Source organism: Furipterus horrens, unplaced genomic scaffold (assembly GCF_987537825.1).
Source record: "Furipterus horrens unplaced genomic scaffold, mFurHor1.1.pri manual_scaffold_2, whole genome shotgun sequence".
NCBI classification, from domain to species: domain Eukaryota; kingdom Metazoa; phylum Chordata; class Mammalia; order Chiroptera; family Furipteridae; genus Furipterus; species Furipterus horrens.
In genome coordinates this window covers 152,354,202-152,371,248 of record NW_028327172.1, presented here as the reverse complement: position 1 = coordinate 152,371,248, position 17,047 = coordinate 152,354,202, and the positions used below count along the sequence as shown (strand labels likewise).

The following is a 17,047-nucleotide window of genomic DNA, read 5'->3' as shown; positions in this document are numbered from 1 at the left end:
CTGGATGGAGTGTAAAAGCATACAGAACAAAAGCCAAGAAATAAAGCAGAAGTTAGAAGCCCAGCCACAGATGCAAAAAATAAATTACTTAAGACTACTATGTAAAGCACAGCAAAGTCCTCACAATGCCACTCTTAAACATAAAACATTTTGTTTTATATTTAAGTTTAAAGTAGCATTTTCAAACAGCATGCAACTCTTTTTCAACCTTCTTCAGAGGTTCCTTGTTGAAGTTCCAAGAAAATTATAAAAGACTTGCCTGAGATGTTTATACTTTCATAGTTAAGGAAATGACAACACCTGATCCCCAGAGTAAATTTATTTTTGCATATCAGGCTCTTTGCTAATATGTAATATATAGCACTTATTTTGGCTCACTGAATTAGACAGAAAGGTTAAGATTAAGATACATCTTCTCTCTTGATAGGAATAGATGCTGTGTTGGAAAGGAACAAAGTCATAATGTTTCTACATTTATTTTGGTTTTAAAAATGAACAGATGAAAACATTTAAAAATAATGTGCTATTAATTACTTCTAGGAATTTAATGACTACTGGGTTATGTATGTCTTAAAAACTTGAGTCAAGGAGTACTTATGATTTTAGGCCTCTAATCTTCGCATATTATACAAAAACTTCTGGAACTAATGCACAGCTTATGCAGAAATCAAATAGCTGAGAATATTTCCCCACATCCTTACATTAAAATAATTCTTTCAATATATTTGAATAACATCGTTTTCTTTATCCACTCTTATTTGAGACTATTGACAGAGAAAAAAACAATGTACTATTTCAAACTACTTCTATATTTCTGCTTAATGAAGAAAAAAAAGGAAGGAAGAAAGAAAGAAAGAAAAAGACAAAAGGAAATACATTCCTTTCTTTAAAAAAAAAAGTCTAACCATGATTTTTGGTACTGTAATGTCAATTTGGAAGTTAGAATGTACAGTAATCTTTTATAAACTGTTTGTTACATTCAACTTAGCCCCACACATATGTGAACTAAATAAAATTACTAGACTGTACAGGGAAGCTTTTATACATATACCTTTAATTTCCTCTGAGAAGCACAAAGAAAATGAAAAAGAAAATGATTAAATGTGCAGAAAGTACAATTAAAGCAGGAAGATGCTTCATCCAAGGGGAAAAAATAAATCCACCTACCACACTCAACTGTTTCCTCATCTTAGAAAAGCCAAAGGAAAAAAACAAATGTATTTAAATATTTTAAAATTTTAATCAACAAATAGAAATTTTGAAAAAACGTATTTTAGACTGCACTGTAGTCTTGGCCTAAAAAGAATGTATATACTTAAGTAGTAAAAACACAAAGCTTTCATATAGCTTATTAAATACACAAATGGGGAAAAATACTGTATTTTTTCAATAATACCCTCAATAAGGGGACATTTATTTATCATAGAACAGTTCTGTCTTAATCTAATCTGTTCATGATAAAAACAGTAAAAAGAAGATAACACTTTAGAAACAACCAATTTTGCCTATAAAATATCTAAATATCCTGTAAATTGAATTATATCCTGACAATTATCACTTATTACACATATGAAATGAGTCAGGCAGAACCTATTACTTTCATTCTGCCTATATTATTTGATGGAAGGTATTTTAAAAAGTCATCCTAAACAATCCTTAGGTTATTAATAGAGTAATTTAAGAGTTAAGTTTGACTTAGGAAACTCACCTTAAGGTAAAGGAGGGTATAGAACTAGCAATTTAACAAAAGCAAAACCTAACTATGAGTCAAGGTAGAACATACTTGTTACATAACCTTATAGAGTGAATGGGACTTATCAGAACAGTTCTCTATTTGCTTCTGTCTCCAAACTACAGAATGCCAGTCAAAGAAACATTGGAGAAAATGTGTACCATGGTATTTTTACTTTCAAATACCTAAGGATTCTCAAACTGTATTGGTTCTATTTGAACAGTATTAGCAAAAATGACAAGCAAACCATTATTATTCAGGCTCATATTATGAGTCACCCACATGGTGAGTTTATTCTTATTCATTTCTTAGTAGCTCTGAAATGCAATGTGCATCTAAACAAATTATTAGAAAACAAACAATAAAACTATGTGAGATGGGTTAGCAAAGCCAAGCAAGTAAGCATGGTAAAAATAATATGAGCAGCGCTTAAGACTGATCAGGCTGTGATATCAGACACTCCACCAGAAGTAGATGATTAACACAGTACATTTTCTTACAGGAACAATAGGATAGCCTGATTAGAGAACCAGTGTCAGGTAAAGCCATGTCACACACACACACACACACACACAAAACCCCAAAACTTAAAATACCAGAACCAACTCACAATAAAAATAAACAGCTCTAATCTACATTACATATAGTATATGCATATTTCATATTCTAATAAAAAGTCATGAATATACTGCAAAAATCCTCAAAAGGAATGCTTCCTCCATGCAATGCCTAAGTAGGAAGACAATGGTATTTTAGCTTAATAAAACACACGTGTATCTCCAATAGAACGTATCATGCTTACTAGATATCCAGTAGGAAAAGCAAAAAAGAATTTTGCTTACACTTACCAAGTTTAAACAAAGAGGAAAACAACATAAAAGGCTGATCTCAGAAAAGAGTTAGGATACTGGCATGATTTTTACCATGGTAAGGCACTTTTCTGTATACATTAAATGCATAAATTTATTTAATTGTCCAACAACTCAATGAGGCAAATGCTATACTGTAATCCCCGTTTTACAGATAGGAAATCGGATACAGAGAAATGAAGGTCTCGGAAGTGGCAAAACTGGTATTTGGATCCATGCAGTCTGGTCCAGACTTGAGTTTTTAATCACTGTACTACACTATCACACCAAAATCACTTTTTAATTTCTTGTACTACAAGCTAGAAAATACAAGATAAGGGGGGAAAGGTTAAGGAAAATAAGTTTGAAGTCTCCTGTCTACTCCCACATCCTCCCAACATGTCCATTAGCTTCAGCCTCTCTCCTCTCCCCAGCTTCATCAGGAATCCACTCTCCACATATTCAAGCACCAAAGAGCAGGATGGGAAAATTATAAAAAGCACAGAGAGGCCAACAGGTCACACAGCCCATTTTTGCTGCCTTCAGAGAATGGTGTGGAAAGGCTCCTGTGCAAAACATTTGATGAGCTCTGCATAACAGGGCAAGAGAAATTTTCCCAGGATGCTGGCTATCTCTTAAAGAGGACTTGTCTGATACTCTGGACAAATGGAGAAACTGTGTCTACCTAGGTGTAATATTACTCACAGGGGCAAAGTTAAATCCAAAACCGTAGAAAGAGGTCTCCCCTTTCTCCACATTGCAGGGTCCCCTACTAGTTTGCAATAACCATGACCACAGACGAGACCCCTAATTATTAATCTGCTCTCTTACCTGTACGGCTCTGGGTCCCCAGACAAAAGGCAAGAAGCAGTATGACTTAGAATCCTTTGCATGGAAAAGCTAATAGCACATCCCCTGATAGTGTTTTACAAGCAATATCTTCATATATTAAAAACACAGTTTACCGAGACAAAAAGTAAGCAATACAATTAGAAAGGCCTTCGCCTCAACCATCTCATGACATGAAGTAACTAGACGTGCATTTTGCAGCTTGGTTCATCTTCACTTCTTTCCATACAAACTGTGAACTTTGGCATCTCCCCAAGAGTACCAATTAGTATTAGGGGGAAAAATACTTTTAGTATTTTTTAAAACCCCATATGTTTCTGCTATACAAAATCCCACCAGTAGTAAGGCAATGTTTGACAAAGTTTTAGACACACAAATTTAATATAAGAACATAAGCTATCTAATCTATTTGTTAATTTTTTACTTAACTTTTAATTTATGAATTAACTTTATGGGTGAAAACACTAAATAAACATTATTTAAGATGCCAGGAGGAAGGAGCTTACTCAACTTGAAAAGATGTATTATAACAAATATGGACAAATTTTATATGTATTATTCGCCAATATTTGACCTTCTGGAATACTGGTACCACATACAGCAAACTTGTTTGTTTACTCATTGTTTAAATTCTATTGACAGTAGATTGTGATCTTCAATCCACAAAATGCTTTTCAAACAGGATTACACCATGTTTGAATGGAGATCTTTTGGGTGCAGTTAAAGATCTTTTTTACCCACATGATAATAATCATAGTTGGTTAAAACAAATTCTAAAATAAAATATTTCATATTTTTACCATCTTCAAGAGGCAAAAAAATGTACATTTTGTATTTTTTTTCATTGCAAGAATTCTAAAAGAGCTATATTGTAAAAGGAAATTTTTTATTTATTTTTATTTTCCTAATTGTATTTATTGTTTATGCTATTATAGTTGTCTCAGCTTTTCCTCCCTTTGTCCCCCTCCCCACCCTCAGGCAATCCCCTCGTTGTCCGTGTACATGGGTCATGCATATATGTTCTTTGGCCAATCCCTTCACCTTCTTTAGTAAAAGGAAAATTTTTAATTGATATTATTCAATCAGTAGTGTTAGAAAATTTCAGATATTTTTATCTTAATAACTAAAAATTGAAGGTGAGCATTGTAAAGAAATATACCTGAATATTCTGCTATAAAATACAATATATGAATAAGAGTCTTTTTAAATACCATATAAACTGGACTTAAATATAAATTACACCCCATTGAAGTTGAATTTAAATTAATATTTATGCTATTAGAAAGATATTCTTAAGTTAAATACTTTGATTTCAACAGAAAGTAAACTATTTCAAGTAATCAAAGAAATTCATATTTCTTAAAGGTTAGGTAATATAATATTGCTTTATAAATGCAACCAAACTATTTTGTTAAAAAAGCTTTTAGCAGAAAATCAGTGAGTACTTTTAATGATATCAACACACGAATTGCAAGTTGCCAACTCCGTCATGAAAACCACTTCAATATGTAACATAAGACATAAAATACACTCTTATTCATTTCCAAAACACTTAACCTGTGCCTTTCATGTAATATCTAAAAGGTGGCCATATCAAAGAAAACCTATAAGACATCTGAGTCCGCTCTTCTGTCTCTATAACTAATATATACCTATTATGTGAGAACCTATTTTCAGATGAAGGAGGGAGGAAGGGGACACAAAATTCTATTAATAATTCCTTTGTTGAGCAAAGTATTCTCCCCCCCAAAATAGGAGGAGGATATGAGTCTTTACATAATGCTTCTAAGATTTAGGAATGTTTGATTTAAGACTTTATGTTTTAGTTTTTAGTTAGCTATGTTTCATTTTAAAAGGCAAATTATTTTGTTTAAGAAGCCTCTTTTCTGGACATGTATTAGCTAAGTGGAGGAGCTAACCAAGCAGCAAACATGAACACCACCCACATGTAAGAGCTCTGCATTAGGATGGTAGTGTTCAAGGCAGAAGTCAGCATTATCACAACTCTTGATTTTATTCACTGTGGAGCCAGGATCCAGCACTCCAGAACAAATATAAATGCAAAAATAATAGTACAGGGGCTCTCTATTCCTTTTTTACTTCTTTATTGACACTCACTGAACCTCTATCATTCAGTCCCATCTTCCATGAACTTTTTCTCCACGCAAACTTCAGTTACAGTGAATGAAACACTGTGAATCAAATAAAGAGTAAAGTAAGAGTAATATGTACAAGCAACCAGTTTGTGAAAAAGAAAAAGTTAACTGGTCAGTCTGATACATACTAAAGTCATTATTCTAAATCTAATATTTAACAATAATTTCCTAGGTTTTAAGTGCACTTGTAAAAATTTTATCAACATGAGTATTTTTTTCATAAATTTATAAATACCAACACGACAGGATTATTCCTTTAGAAATTTTGCATTAAATTACACACTTTTCTTAAAGCCTATTCCACGAATTATTGTTCAAAGTCATAAAAATAAAATATTTTATATTATATTTGCTTTTCTTTGTGGCCTTATTCTATAATTTAGAACAAGGTATGATAACATAAATGTCCTATTCCAAAAATCTAAGTACCAAATGTTGAAGTCCCGGAATGTTGAGTCAGATGGCCTTTACAAAATTAAGTTATATAAAGAATCTCTATCAAATACAAAAGTTATAAAACAAAGTACTTTTAAATGGCTTTTAAAATGTTCCAAACCAGCACCATGATTTTTGCATCACTTTTGAGTTCAGGGGTTTCTGAGGCAACAAATTTCAAATGGAATTTTAGTTCTTTTAGAATGAAGATGCTAGATTTCTATTTAATTTTCATAGACATATACTGTGTCTTTGAACAAGGTAATATATACTATATACACCACTGTGTCTTTGAACAAAATCATATACACTGTATACTAGTGATTTGATTTAGATAATATTGACCAGATTTATTTCTACTCAAAAATAAAGAGCACTTATATATGGTAACAAACAATGCATTTCTCAGTGCATCAAAATCTAGTAAAAAGTAGAATAAAAAAGAGAACAGAAAGAAAAAAAAATGAAGGAAGAAAGGGTAAAAGGAGGATCAGTAAATAAAATAAGTAGTATTCAAGAGGCAGAAAAAGAAAAATAAATACTAACACATCCAAATGATGACATTTCAGTAAAGATAAATCTTGGAATAAATATTTCTTGGATTCAAATACTGAAGTATTTGCATATAAAAATTAGGCCAAAAAAGCCTGCATTACAATTATTGTTTACACACACACCCTCCTCCCCCTCACATTCATGTTCATCTATACTGAAACCAGTTTGGGAAGAAGTTTTAAAAAGACAATCTATCCACTTCGTATAGATTAAAGAAACTCGTATGAAAAATTTTAAATAAATAAAAATTCATAATTACATCAAATTGTACATTCTGAAGTTGCCTAACACTCACAAATTTTAGTATGGATTCGGATTCAAGGAAAATCATATTTATTGTATTTTAAAGTTACACATATTTTACTCCACGTGCACAAAATATATTAGAAATGTGCAGCCCTTAAATTTAAACCCCTCACACAACAAGTCAGACTGATGCCTCAGAGGTTCTTTCAACTGGGGAGTTGCCAGGGAAAATTCATCACACTTTAAAATAATGCAACGTTCTGGTTAAACTTTAAGCTTTCTGATGTCACAATACATGTGGCATTCTACAAGTTTTTTTTTTCCTTCTGTCCAGACTTAGAGGAGCAAGAACAAGCAGGCTTTTGAATCACTGCTGCACTTGAAGTATTTGCTTGCTTGGGAGATTTATACCAACTGTAGTTTGGCTCTCTTATGATGTAATTCCTGGGCTATAAGCTTCTAAAAACTGACAGAAATAACAGAAGATGTGAAAAATGCAACAATACTAAAAACAGATGTTGGTGTAAAATTCCAGTACCATTTATTTGCTAGTTTCACCTTTTAACATACAATTTCAATGCTGAAAACAAAGGGCTTTCTTTTTTTTAACTCTTAAAATGCCGAGAACAATGAAACATTTAGAAAACATGAATTCGGAAATTTATTGGATGTGGATTTAAGAGACATAGGATGTAAATAGATGTCGGTCGATAAGAAAAAAAAAAATCCACCTAAATCCACACTATCATTTGCAGTAATCCTACATCATTGTTTTTCTTACCCTTATTTTCTTTTACTCTAGTCTGGTAAGAGCTCCAAAGAGACAAGTTAAAGGTCAAAGTTACTATGATTTCTGGATAAGCAAGGAACCAAGAAGAAGAACAATTAACTGTTCTTAGGCACAATTGTTCTTGTGTCCAAGAATGGGGTGAATTTTCCCCTTAATCTTTACTAAGAAATATCTCACCCAAACCTCCTCATTTTGGAGAAATAAAATACCTAAATTCAGAAATCAAAGAGAGCAGTAGTTATTAGTTCTTTCTTAAAGTCATGGGTTTATTATAAATAACTTCTAACACCTCTTCTGTCAAAAGAGTCACTTAAATCTTGAATTTCTTATTTGTTGGGTTCCTGTGAAATAATGATCCAAAAACTCTCACAAGGTAATATGACCGACTGTTCTACCATAAATACCTGCTTTAATAATCAAAAGTAAACACCAAGATTTGGTACTCTGCATTCTTATTAACAAACTTACATGATTTCCTGTTGGAAACTTTCAGGGGCTGAACTATTATTTCTGGTCGTCTCAGAGCCAATCTCCTGGGGAAAAAGGTCAATATGCCTATCAATTCTCAGTACAGATCCAAGATTAACATAAAACCAAAATATTAAAAGTCTTAAGAAAAAGCTGGAAAGTTATTCAAATTAAGAAATAAATCCTCTACTTTCAAATTTTTCTGAATTCTCCCACTCCAAAATCACTCTTCTTTTTTGCCATCTTTCACATCAATACAGTTTCAGATATTAATGTGCTATTTTCCATTTGTTTCATAACAAAAACTGAATACGACCTAGTACTGTTATGTTATTTTTGGTTATTATTCATACTTAGTTAGACAAAACAGAAATCCAAACCTGGTGGATAAAGGGTACTAAGGCGAGGTTTGGGTGCTTATTTTATCACCACTATACTGGAGTGACATTTTGCAGAGAACAAAAGGTCAGCTGAAGAAAGGCCATCCTTATGTGCCAGGAGCTCACCTTTCCTGGAAGTGCTTTGAAGGAATCAAGCCTGCCCTGGGATTGGCATCGCCTTCATGCTTCGCCTGCCACCAGGTTGCATCATCTTGGCTCATAATCTGAAGAATATCTCCCTTTTTGAAAGAAAGCCCAGCTTCCTTACATGGAATTGCTTTATCCTCATTAGGGTCATAGTCAAAAAGGGCTTTTATAAATATCTAGAGGAAAATTTTATTTAAAATGAGTAAATATAAAAATATGTAAAATGGCCAACATTCTTCTAACTCTAATTTAAGAACAATTTTAAAAAATAGAATATCAAATAAACTTGTCATGACAAAGAGGATATGTATTAAATGAAAAAACATTAGTCTTTCCCACAAAAAAACATTTTAAGGTAATGATTACCTTGCCTTCTTTAGATGGTGTCTCCTCTTTGATGCTGGGTATGATCTTAAATGTAATGGCTCCCTGAGACTGAGCCTGATCTCAGAGGAAAGAAAGAATTATAAGAAAACTTCTACAGCCAAGGAGAAAGATGATAAAACAGGTAGACACTAAATGCATCAGAAAATTTACAAGCTTAGGGTTTCTACTCTTAAGATAGATCAAACTGAGAAAACTATTTTTGTAGAAATTCCTGTAACATGAGAAAGCACTGAAGTTTGTCAAATAAGTTAAAAAACATCAACCACTAAATCCATTTTACCTCTTGTGCACTTTGAAATGCCAATGAATATATTACCATCCATGTCAAATTACTTATGCACAGTGCCTTAAATGGTCAATAATAAATGTGGAGAACAGATAAGGTGCGAGATTCAGACTATTAGATTTAAGTATCAGCATCCATGTTTTTAGAAACTAAAACAGTTACACTATCAGTAATGCGGTTATAATTATATAATTCAATTAGTTGCATTGCTCATCTGAAAAAATAATAAAGAATTATTATTATATTGTTAGTGAGTAAAATACCAAATGTAATATCTTAATTAAAAGATGAAAAGATTGAATATTGATTCAAATTTAATTAAAACAAGCAATAATACCCACAAGTCTCCTTTTAGTATCAATCTCTATTTCTCTCTCTCCCTTTTTAACATTTATCATAATCATATCTAAGTAATTGTTTATACAATTATATCTTCATATCTATTATCTCTGCTAATTGTAAACTCCATAAAAGCAGTAACTATCTGGCACATATCTAAGAGGAATGAGGAAGGGAAGGAAGAGGAAGGCAGGGAGCACAGCAGATAGGGAAGGAAGGATGCAGGGAAGGAAAGAGAAAGGAAAGAATGGCTAAATCTCTTTGAGGCTCACTATTGATGGTATGCTGGTAAACCAGGACTCTGTTTTATAAAAAAGGCCTTCATTTGTTTTGTTTGCCAATTTCCATAGCCAATTTCAATTTACAGTGTGAAGCCACTGGAAGCCAAGCTGGGGAGACCTGCATAGAATCAGCTCTTGCAAACCAGAGGAGCAGCTCTAGCACAGCACAGAGATTCAAGTAAAATGGGGTTTTAACTGTATAAATATTAGACTTTTATAAAAGAGTGACTTCAAAATGGTGATATCATTGTTCTGTTTATCATAAAAGTAACTCACAAATCTTTTTATTTAATCCTTACTCGAGGACATGTTTTTACTGTTTTTAGACAGAGGAAGGGAGAAAGAGAAAAATCAGTGGGTTGCCTCCCATATTATGTCCCAACCCAGGACTGAACCCGCAAACTAGGTATGTGCCGTGACCAGGAATTGAACCCGCAACTTTTCTGGTGTACAGGATGACACTCGAACCAACTGAGCCACCCGGCCAGGACAAAATTCACAAACTTTATTAAGAATTCATATAATACTGAGTTGCATAGACAGAGAGAAAGCAAGTCTCTATAATCCCTTCCCATTCTTCCTGTGTGTGTGTGGGCGTGCGTGTGTGTGTGTGTGTGTTTTAAGGTATGTAAAGCCCTTAAAACAATGCTATTTAGGGCTCAATCAATATAAGCAATTATTAGTATTACCACCGCTATTAAGTCATATGTTTCAGCCATTGTGACTGCTTCATAGTACTCCATCATGTAGATGACTAATTGCTTATTAAATCAATGTAGCCTTATTAATAGTTCCTAAATATTTTTTAAAATATCTTGTTTATGCATATTTACATTGGTTCCTTAGGGTTAATTTCCAACAACTGCATTTCTTGATTAAAGGGTATGCAAATTTTAAAATTTGATAGGCTTGGATAGCCACCTCAGAAGGGTCTATTAATTTATTCTACTACTAAAAGCAAATAAACATATCTACTTTCGCATAATCTGGAGAACTCTAGGGATTATCAAGCTTTTAAATCCCTACTGATCCAGTATTTTTCAGACCTCATGTTTTCTTTTGTAAATTATCTGTACATACGCTTTGCCAATTTTTTGGTATATGTTTTTTCTTATTTTTATGAATTCTCCATATATTAAAGTATTAGCCATTTACCATATATATTAAAATTTTTTCCCTAAAATCTCATTTGTCTTTTAAATTTATGTATGGCATCTTTTTCTATACAGAAGTTTTTCAGTTCTATAGTCATATCATTTTTTCCTACTTTTTACAATTTTTTTAAACTTAAATATTTAATTTGTAGAGATTTATTTTACTTTTAACTTTTTTAAAAATTGCTTTTAGAAAGTGAGAGGAAGAAGGAAAAAGAGAGAGAGAAACATCAATTTGTTGTTTCACTTATTTAAGAATTCGTCAGTTTTTCTTGTATGTGCCCTACTAGGGATCAAACCCACAACCTTGGCGTAATGAGACAATACTAACCAACTGAGCTACCCAGCTAGAACTGGGATTTTTTGTATGTGTGTGTGGTGTAAAATAGGGGTTGACCTAATTTTTTCTAACTGAATCATCAATTAATCCAATACTATTTACAAAATGATTTCATTATTTTCCCACTTATATAAAATGCCAACATAATCGTATACTAAATTTGCATATTCAGGGAGGTCTGTTTTGAAATACTAAACTTTCTTCTTATTTCTGTAGGTTTCTAATATATTTTCATATGTAACAGGGACAGTTTCCCTTTATTTTATCCTTACAAATGAACTTTAGAATTAATATTGTGAAGGCTTTACATAATTTAATTCTGTTTTAGATTTCATAAGACATCTAAATTAGTTTTACAATTTTATATACCTAGAAAGCAAAGCCTAAAGCCTGGTTATGTTGGTGGGAAAAACAGAAAGATAAATGCATCACCAAAAACAAGAGTAGATGGCCTCTATTTAGTACCTAATTTGGCACAGGCCCTGTAATAAACTCTTTAGCTCATTTAATCTTCAAAACACTCCAGTGAGATACCTGCCTCTTCTTATTCTCATTTTGCAAATAAAAATACTGAGGTAATAAAAATTAAGGTATTTTCCAAAAACACATAAGAATTAAGTGATGGAATTGGGATTCAAACCCTAGACTGCTAAATCCAAATCCAGTATTCATAACCAAGTAGGAAATATAGTGATTCGATTTTATTTTCATTGCAAATTTAAAATAAAATTTCAGCTTACCAAAATCTGAATTATTTCCTCAGGCTTTTTATCTTCAACTGGAATGCCATTCACTTCCCTAAGTTCATCACCAACATGAATCAAACCTGAGTAACAACAAATTGAGTAAATTAGCAGTGTTACCTACAAAAGAAACTGAAATTTGCAATTGTGTCCACACTTGAAGCACTGTTTGCTTCCCTTAACATATCTGTGGATTGGAAAGGCCACCTTCATGCTCCTCCAGTCTCAGATTCCATGTCTCTACATATCGGTGAATCAAAGACCACAACAATATAATGCTGGCAAAGAAATGACAATAGCATCTTGCTCTGTGTCTAGAAATGCACATTATTTTCATCTTATAAAATAATTCTTACTTCTGATAGCCTGCATGCTTTTAGTACCATCTTTCAAGTCAGAAACACTGCAACAAGTCTTAGGGTACCTTGGAAGCCCATGTCAACCAAGAGAGTAGAGAGAGATTTATGTATTTCTCATTTACTAAAATACGTTTCCACATAGCGACACAGAGAAAAATACCCTATTTCTTGTTTTGTTGTATCACGTCAAAAGATTATTATCCTCCTGGTTATATATGAAAAGTATTACATATGACATGCAACATTACTTGTCTATATTCACTTAATATATAAACGCTCACCACTCCTGTCTGCAGCCCCTCCTCTCATGATTCGAGCCACAACAATGGCCCCGGTCTGCTCATCTTTCTTAATCGTGGCTCCCTTTTAAGAAAAACAAAAGTAGTTGTGGGTAAATGTGGGTATTGGGTGACAACAGGGGAAGAAGAAATAAGGAGATTTATCTGGAAAAAACGAAAACAACGACTTCAACAGAGAGGAACGAGGCAGGAGAAACAGACATCATACTCATGTGCCTTACAAATGCTCATTACTAGGTACAGAATTTTCTGCTATACGTTATCTAAGGTTTTCAGCAAAATTGGAAGTTTTTTGAAATCTTTAACTTCTTCAACACTATGAAAAGCACAAATATTTTCTTTCCATTAAATACTATTTGTTTTTTCTCGATTAAATTATTTCCTCATTTCCCTTTATCTTTAAAATACCTCACAAACCCCTGTCCGGATGGTTCAGTTGGTTGGAACATCATCCTGTACACCAAAAAGGCTGCAGGTTCAATCCCCAGATAGACCACATACCTAGGTTGAGGTTGTTTCCTGATTGGGGCACATACAGGACGCAACAGATCAATGTTTCTCTCTCTCCCTTTCTCTCTCTTTCCCTCCCTCCCTCCCCCTTCCTCTCTAAAATCAATAAAAATATATCCTCAAGTGAGGACTTTAAAAATACCCACAAAGAAGGTAGACTATAGAGAGAGAAGATTAAGTGAATAGAAAAAGATTACATAAACTATAAAATTCAGGTCATCTGACTTTTAGTTCAGTGGTCTTTCTATTAAACTAGCATAGTAAATGAATTCAGTGATAATAATAAATAAAATAATTAAGACTCCAAAGTTAGTTTTATTTCTTATTCAAAGCTAATATAAACTAATGGAAGAAAGAACTGTTAGTCCAGGGTTTTTATGTACTAGGATTGTTCCTAGTACAAACAGACCTAACATGTTGGCATAAGATTAGGAAACAATTTCAAAAAGAATCTAAAAATTCTTCATTTATGGATGTTCAGAAGCAGATTAACTGAATGTTGCTTTATAAGAACATCAGGCACAAATGGTCACTTTGAACACCTTTCCATGACTTTCCCTTCCAAGAAACTGGCACCAGTTCAGAAAAGCCATTCTGCATCACATCACAGGGCTGAAATGATGCACATCAGGTGGTGACAGAATTCACCTTGAAGAAGAAAGTGGAATTTTTCTCAAGTGTGTCAATAAACACATTTATACCACTAAAAAATAGGTATGTAAACAAAATTAAAAATCCATTTGTAATAAGTATATTTTATATATGACAGCTATCACAGGCATATCTCATAACAGTCGTCGTCGGCAGCCGTCCGTCTCGAGAGACGATGGTGTAGCTTCTTAAGAGTCTATCTGCACCGCCGAGAATGGTTGTGCAGTCCGACTCGGGAGTGACACGGTATCTGTCTCCTCCCGTGTTGAATCGACATCTTGCGATGATGCTGGAGTGTCCTCTCCAGTGAAGCTGAAGCTACAGAGCCTGGGCAGGGTGATATGGAGGGTCTGCTGTTGCCCATGCAGCAGACCCCCCCTCTCTTCGCAGCTGAAGGGTCCAAGGGAAAGACGGAGTCAATACAGCTTGGCTTCAGGTGCGCCGCAGGAGTTGCCGGTGTTGACTACAACGTCAAACCGCCTTAGGGACTCCGGCTCCGGATTTTCTGTCGGGGTTTACTCCCTTAGCCTTTCCCCTGAAGAGGTATGCCGCAAGGCAGCGGAGGTTTTTTGGAGTCAGAGTTTTCCTTCTCTGATGTGTCCTGACTGGAAGATCGAACCAGCGACACTTAGCTCGCAGGCCGACGCTCAATCCACTGAGCCAAACCAGCCAGGGTAATCTCATAACAGTAAAAATCAAATAATATAGTGATAGGATGATATTGTGGAGTTTTTCATCACCGATACATGCATTCAAGCCAGATTTGAATGAGCATCTCTCCATGGTCATAAACCTTAGACTTACCAATTACTGGTATTTTCTGCTTTTAAACAGTTAACTTATAGCCAGGATGACTGGAAATGTAATACTCTTAATATAAATAATTAGTTTGGTTAGATCAACTTTCATTTCCCTTAACTAATGTATCTCAAACTTTTCCACCAAAGTAAGCCTAAGAGTCTACTAATCTAATTTAATGTTACTTATCCACACTTCGCAGATGAGAAATTGAATCTCAAATGGTTATAACTTGTCCAAAAACAGGCAAATGATGTGCAGTAAAGTCAGGAATTATCTAAGGCAAAGTGATCAGAATGCAATCTTAATTACCAGCCAATCCATTCACTTTCGGGCAACCTACTACAGTATTTGTACCACCACACCTGGTCTTAACCCTACCGGAATAAAAAGGAGGGTATTCACTGACAGCAGGGTGCATGGGAAAGTATCAGGCCATTTTATTAGACAACCCAAATGTTACCCTACAATCCGCCCCTACTGTAAACCTGACCACCCTACTCCCAGACTCAGAGAGGCTCAGACCTCCAACATGATTGCTTAGAAATTACTGACAAAGTTTATTACAGCAGACTATACCTATTGGACCAGCTGCTGACAGAACCTGGCTGGGGATTATATACAGATGGGAGCAGCTTCATGAGAAATAGTTATCAATGAGGTACATAGTAGTCACCATAGACAAGGTAATAAAAGCCCAGGCAGGCCCTTGCCGTAGGAACCTCAGTACAAAGAGTGGAACTGATAGCTCTCACCAGAGCCTTTGAACTATCCCAGGGAAGGAATATTAACATCTAAACTGACTCTAAATAGGCCTTCATGGTCGTCCATGCCTGGGGGGCAATATGGAAACTAAAAAGGGCTCTTAGCCTCGGGGAATAAGGATATCAAAGATGCAAAGGTGTTTTTAAGTTGCCAGAGGCAGTGAATTGACCAAACCAGGTTGCCATAATGTACTGCCTAGGACATCAGAAAGACAGTTCTCAAACAAGCCAGGGGAACCAAACTGTTGATAAAGCAGCCGAGAACCATCGCTACCTGGGGCTTTAATTCCACACCTGGACTTAACATTCCTTTTGGAAAGGGGCAGCACGTCCTAAAGCTAATTGAAAATGTTACTTTTTATTTTATTATTATTTTTTGACAATTACTGTACTTTATGACCATGCTTGAGCACTTATAACACCTTTGTCTGCATTTCCCAGGTGGTGGCTTCCTCAGCAAGCTTACCCCACTGTTGGGTGTGGTGACCAAAGCCCCACCCAGTTTCTGATTTCACTACAAATCCCTCTGAGCTATTAGGCATACCCTTCACTAAATGTCTGACTTTGTGTCTACACATTGGGTCTCACTTTGGAAGTTTACATGCAACACTGCCTCTTGAAATATGAAGCGTCTACCAGCTTTGCTTATTCAGCAGTGCCATGCTCTAGGCACCGTGTAAGCTACCTTCTGAAGACAGCAATCCTTCTCCCTCATATAAAGGCTTTGCTCCATTTTTGACCCCCTCCTTCCTTTAGTAGGTAGTAAGAATCTCTGGGCCTGGGGATAGATAAGACTTGTCCCTTGATAGCAGAAAGTAACTTACAGAAGATGAGACTTCCATCCATTTATCCTTGTAAAAGTACAAGGATCCAGAGTTTTGAAAGAGAGATTGTTGCCATACACAGTTAGGGAGTGCCAAGGAGTCTCCTACATTGACAAAGATGGCGCAGGAGGAGGTCCTCACACTGGACATAACAAAAGCTAGAAAGATGGATGGACAAGGCCAGAGCACACAAAAGCTAGAAAGATGAATGGAGAACCCAAGCACACCAAAAGCTAGAAAGATGAGTGGAGAGGACTCAAGAATGCCAAAAGCTAACAAGATAATTTAATAGAAAAAAAAGCCCTCCCCTCCCTATCCCTATAAGAATTGTGGGCTGGAGCCAGAAGGGGGACGAGGAGTCAACAACTCTCCCAAATTGCTACCTTTTGCATCAGCACCTGTCCCATGAGTTTGGCTTTCACTGTAGCAGGGGGCTGAACATGTGTTTCGGTTACAGTTTTTGGTGACCCAGTTACCCTATATCTTTCTATTACGTTTTGCCCATAATGTTATAATTTCATTACACTTGTGGGGTCTTGTCTCCAAGATGTAGGTCCTCAATTCCATCCCTCTCCATATGTGTATATCATATTCTCATATCAAATGGTGAAAATGACTCTGACACATCTAAGGCTACAAGGACACTTACAGCTGCCATCTGGGCCTGTTGAAACGCTCTATGGAAAGCCGGCCACCATATAAAAAC

The 17,047-nt window shown here is 34.9% G+C and overlaps 1 protein-coding gene across 3 annotated transcripts in view; it reads right to left on the bottom strand.

Annotated features, from left to right (window-relative positions):
* Positions 1-17,047, bottom strand: part of MPP7 (MAGUK p55 scaffold protein 7) — a 293,758-nt gene that overhangs the window by 78,959 nt on the left and 197,752 nt on the right. For all 3 annotated transcript variants that reach the window (XM_090266643.1, XM_090266642.1, XM_090266641.1), the window contains 5 exons: positions 12,777-12,858; positions 12,134-12,219; positions 8,973-9,047; positions 8,586-8,782; positions 8,080-8,144 (listed from right to left, as the gene is read on the bottom strand). In XM_090266643.1, coding sequence (XP_090122769.1) covers positions 8,080-8,144; positions 8,586-8,782; positions 8,973-9,047; positions 12,134-12,219; positions 12,777-12,858 — 505 coding nt within the window. The remainder of the gene's footprint in view (positions 1-8,079; positions 8,145-8,585; positions 8,783-8,972; positions 9,048-12,133; positions 12,220-12,776; positions 12,859-17,047) is intronic.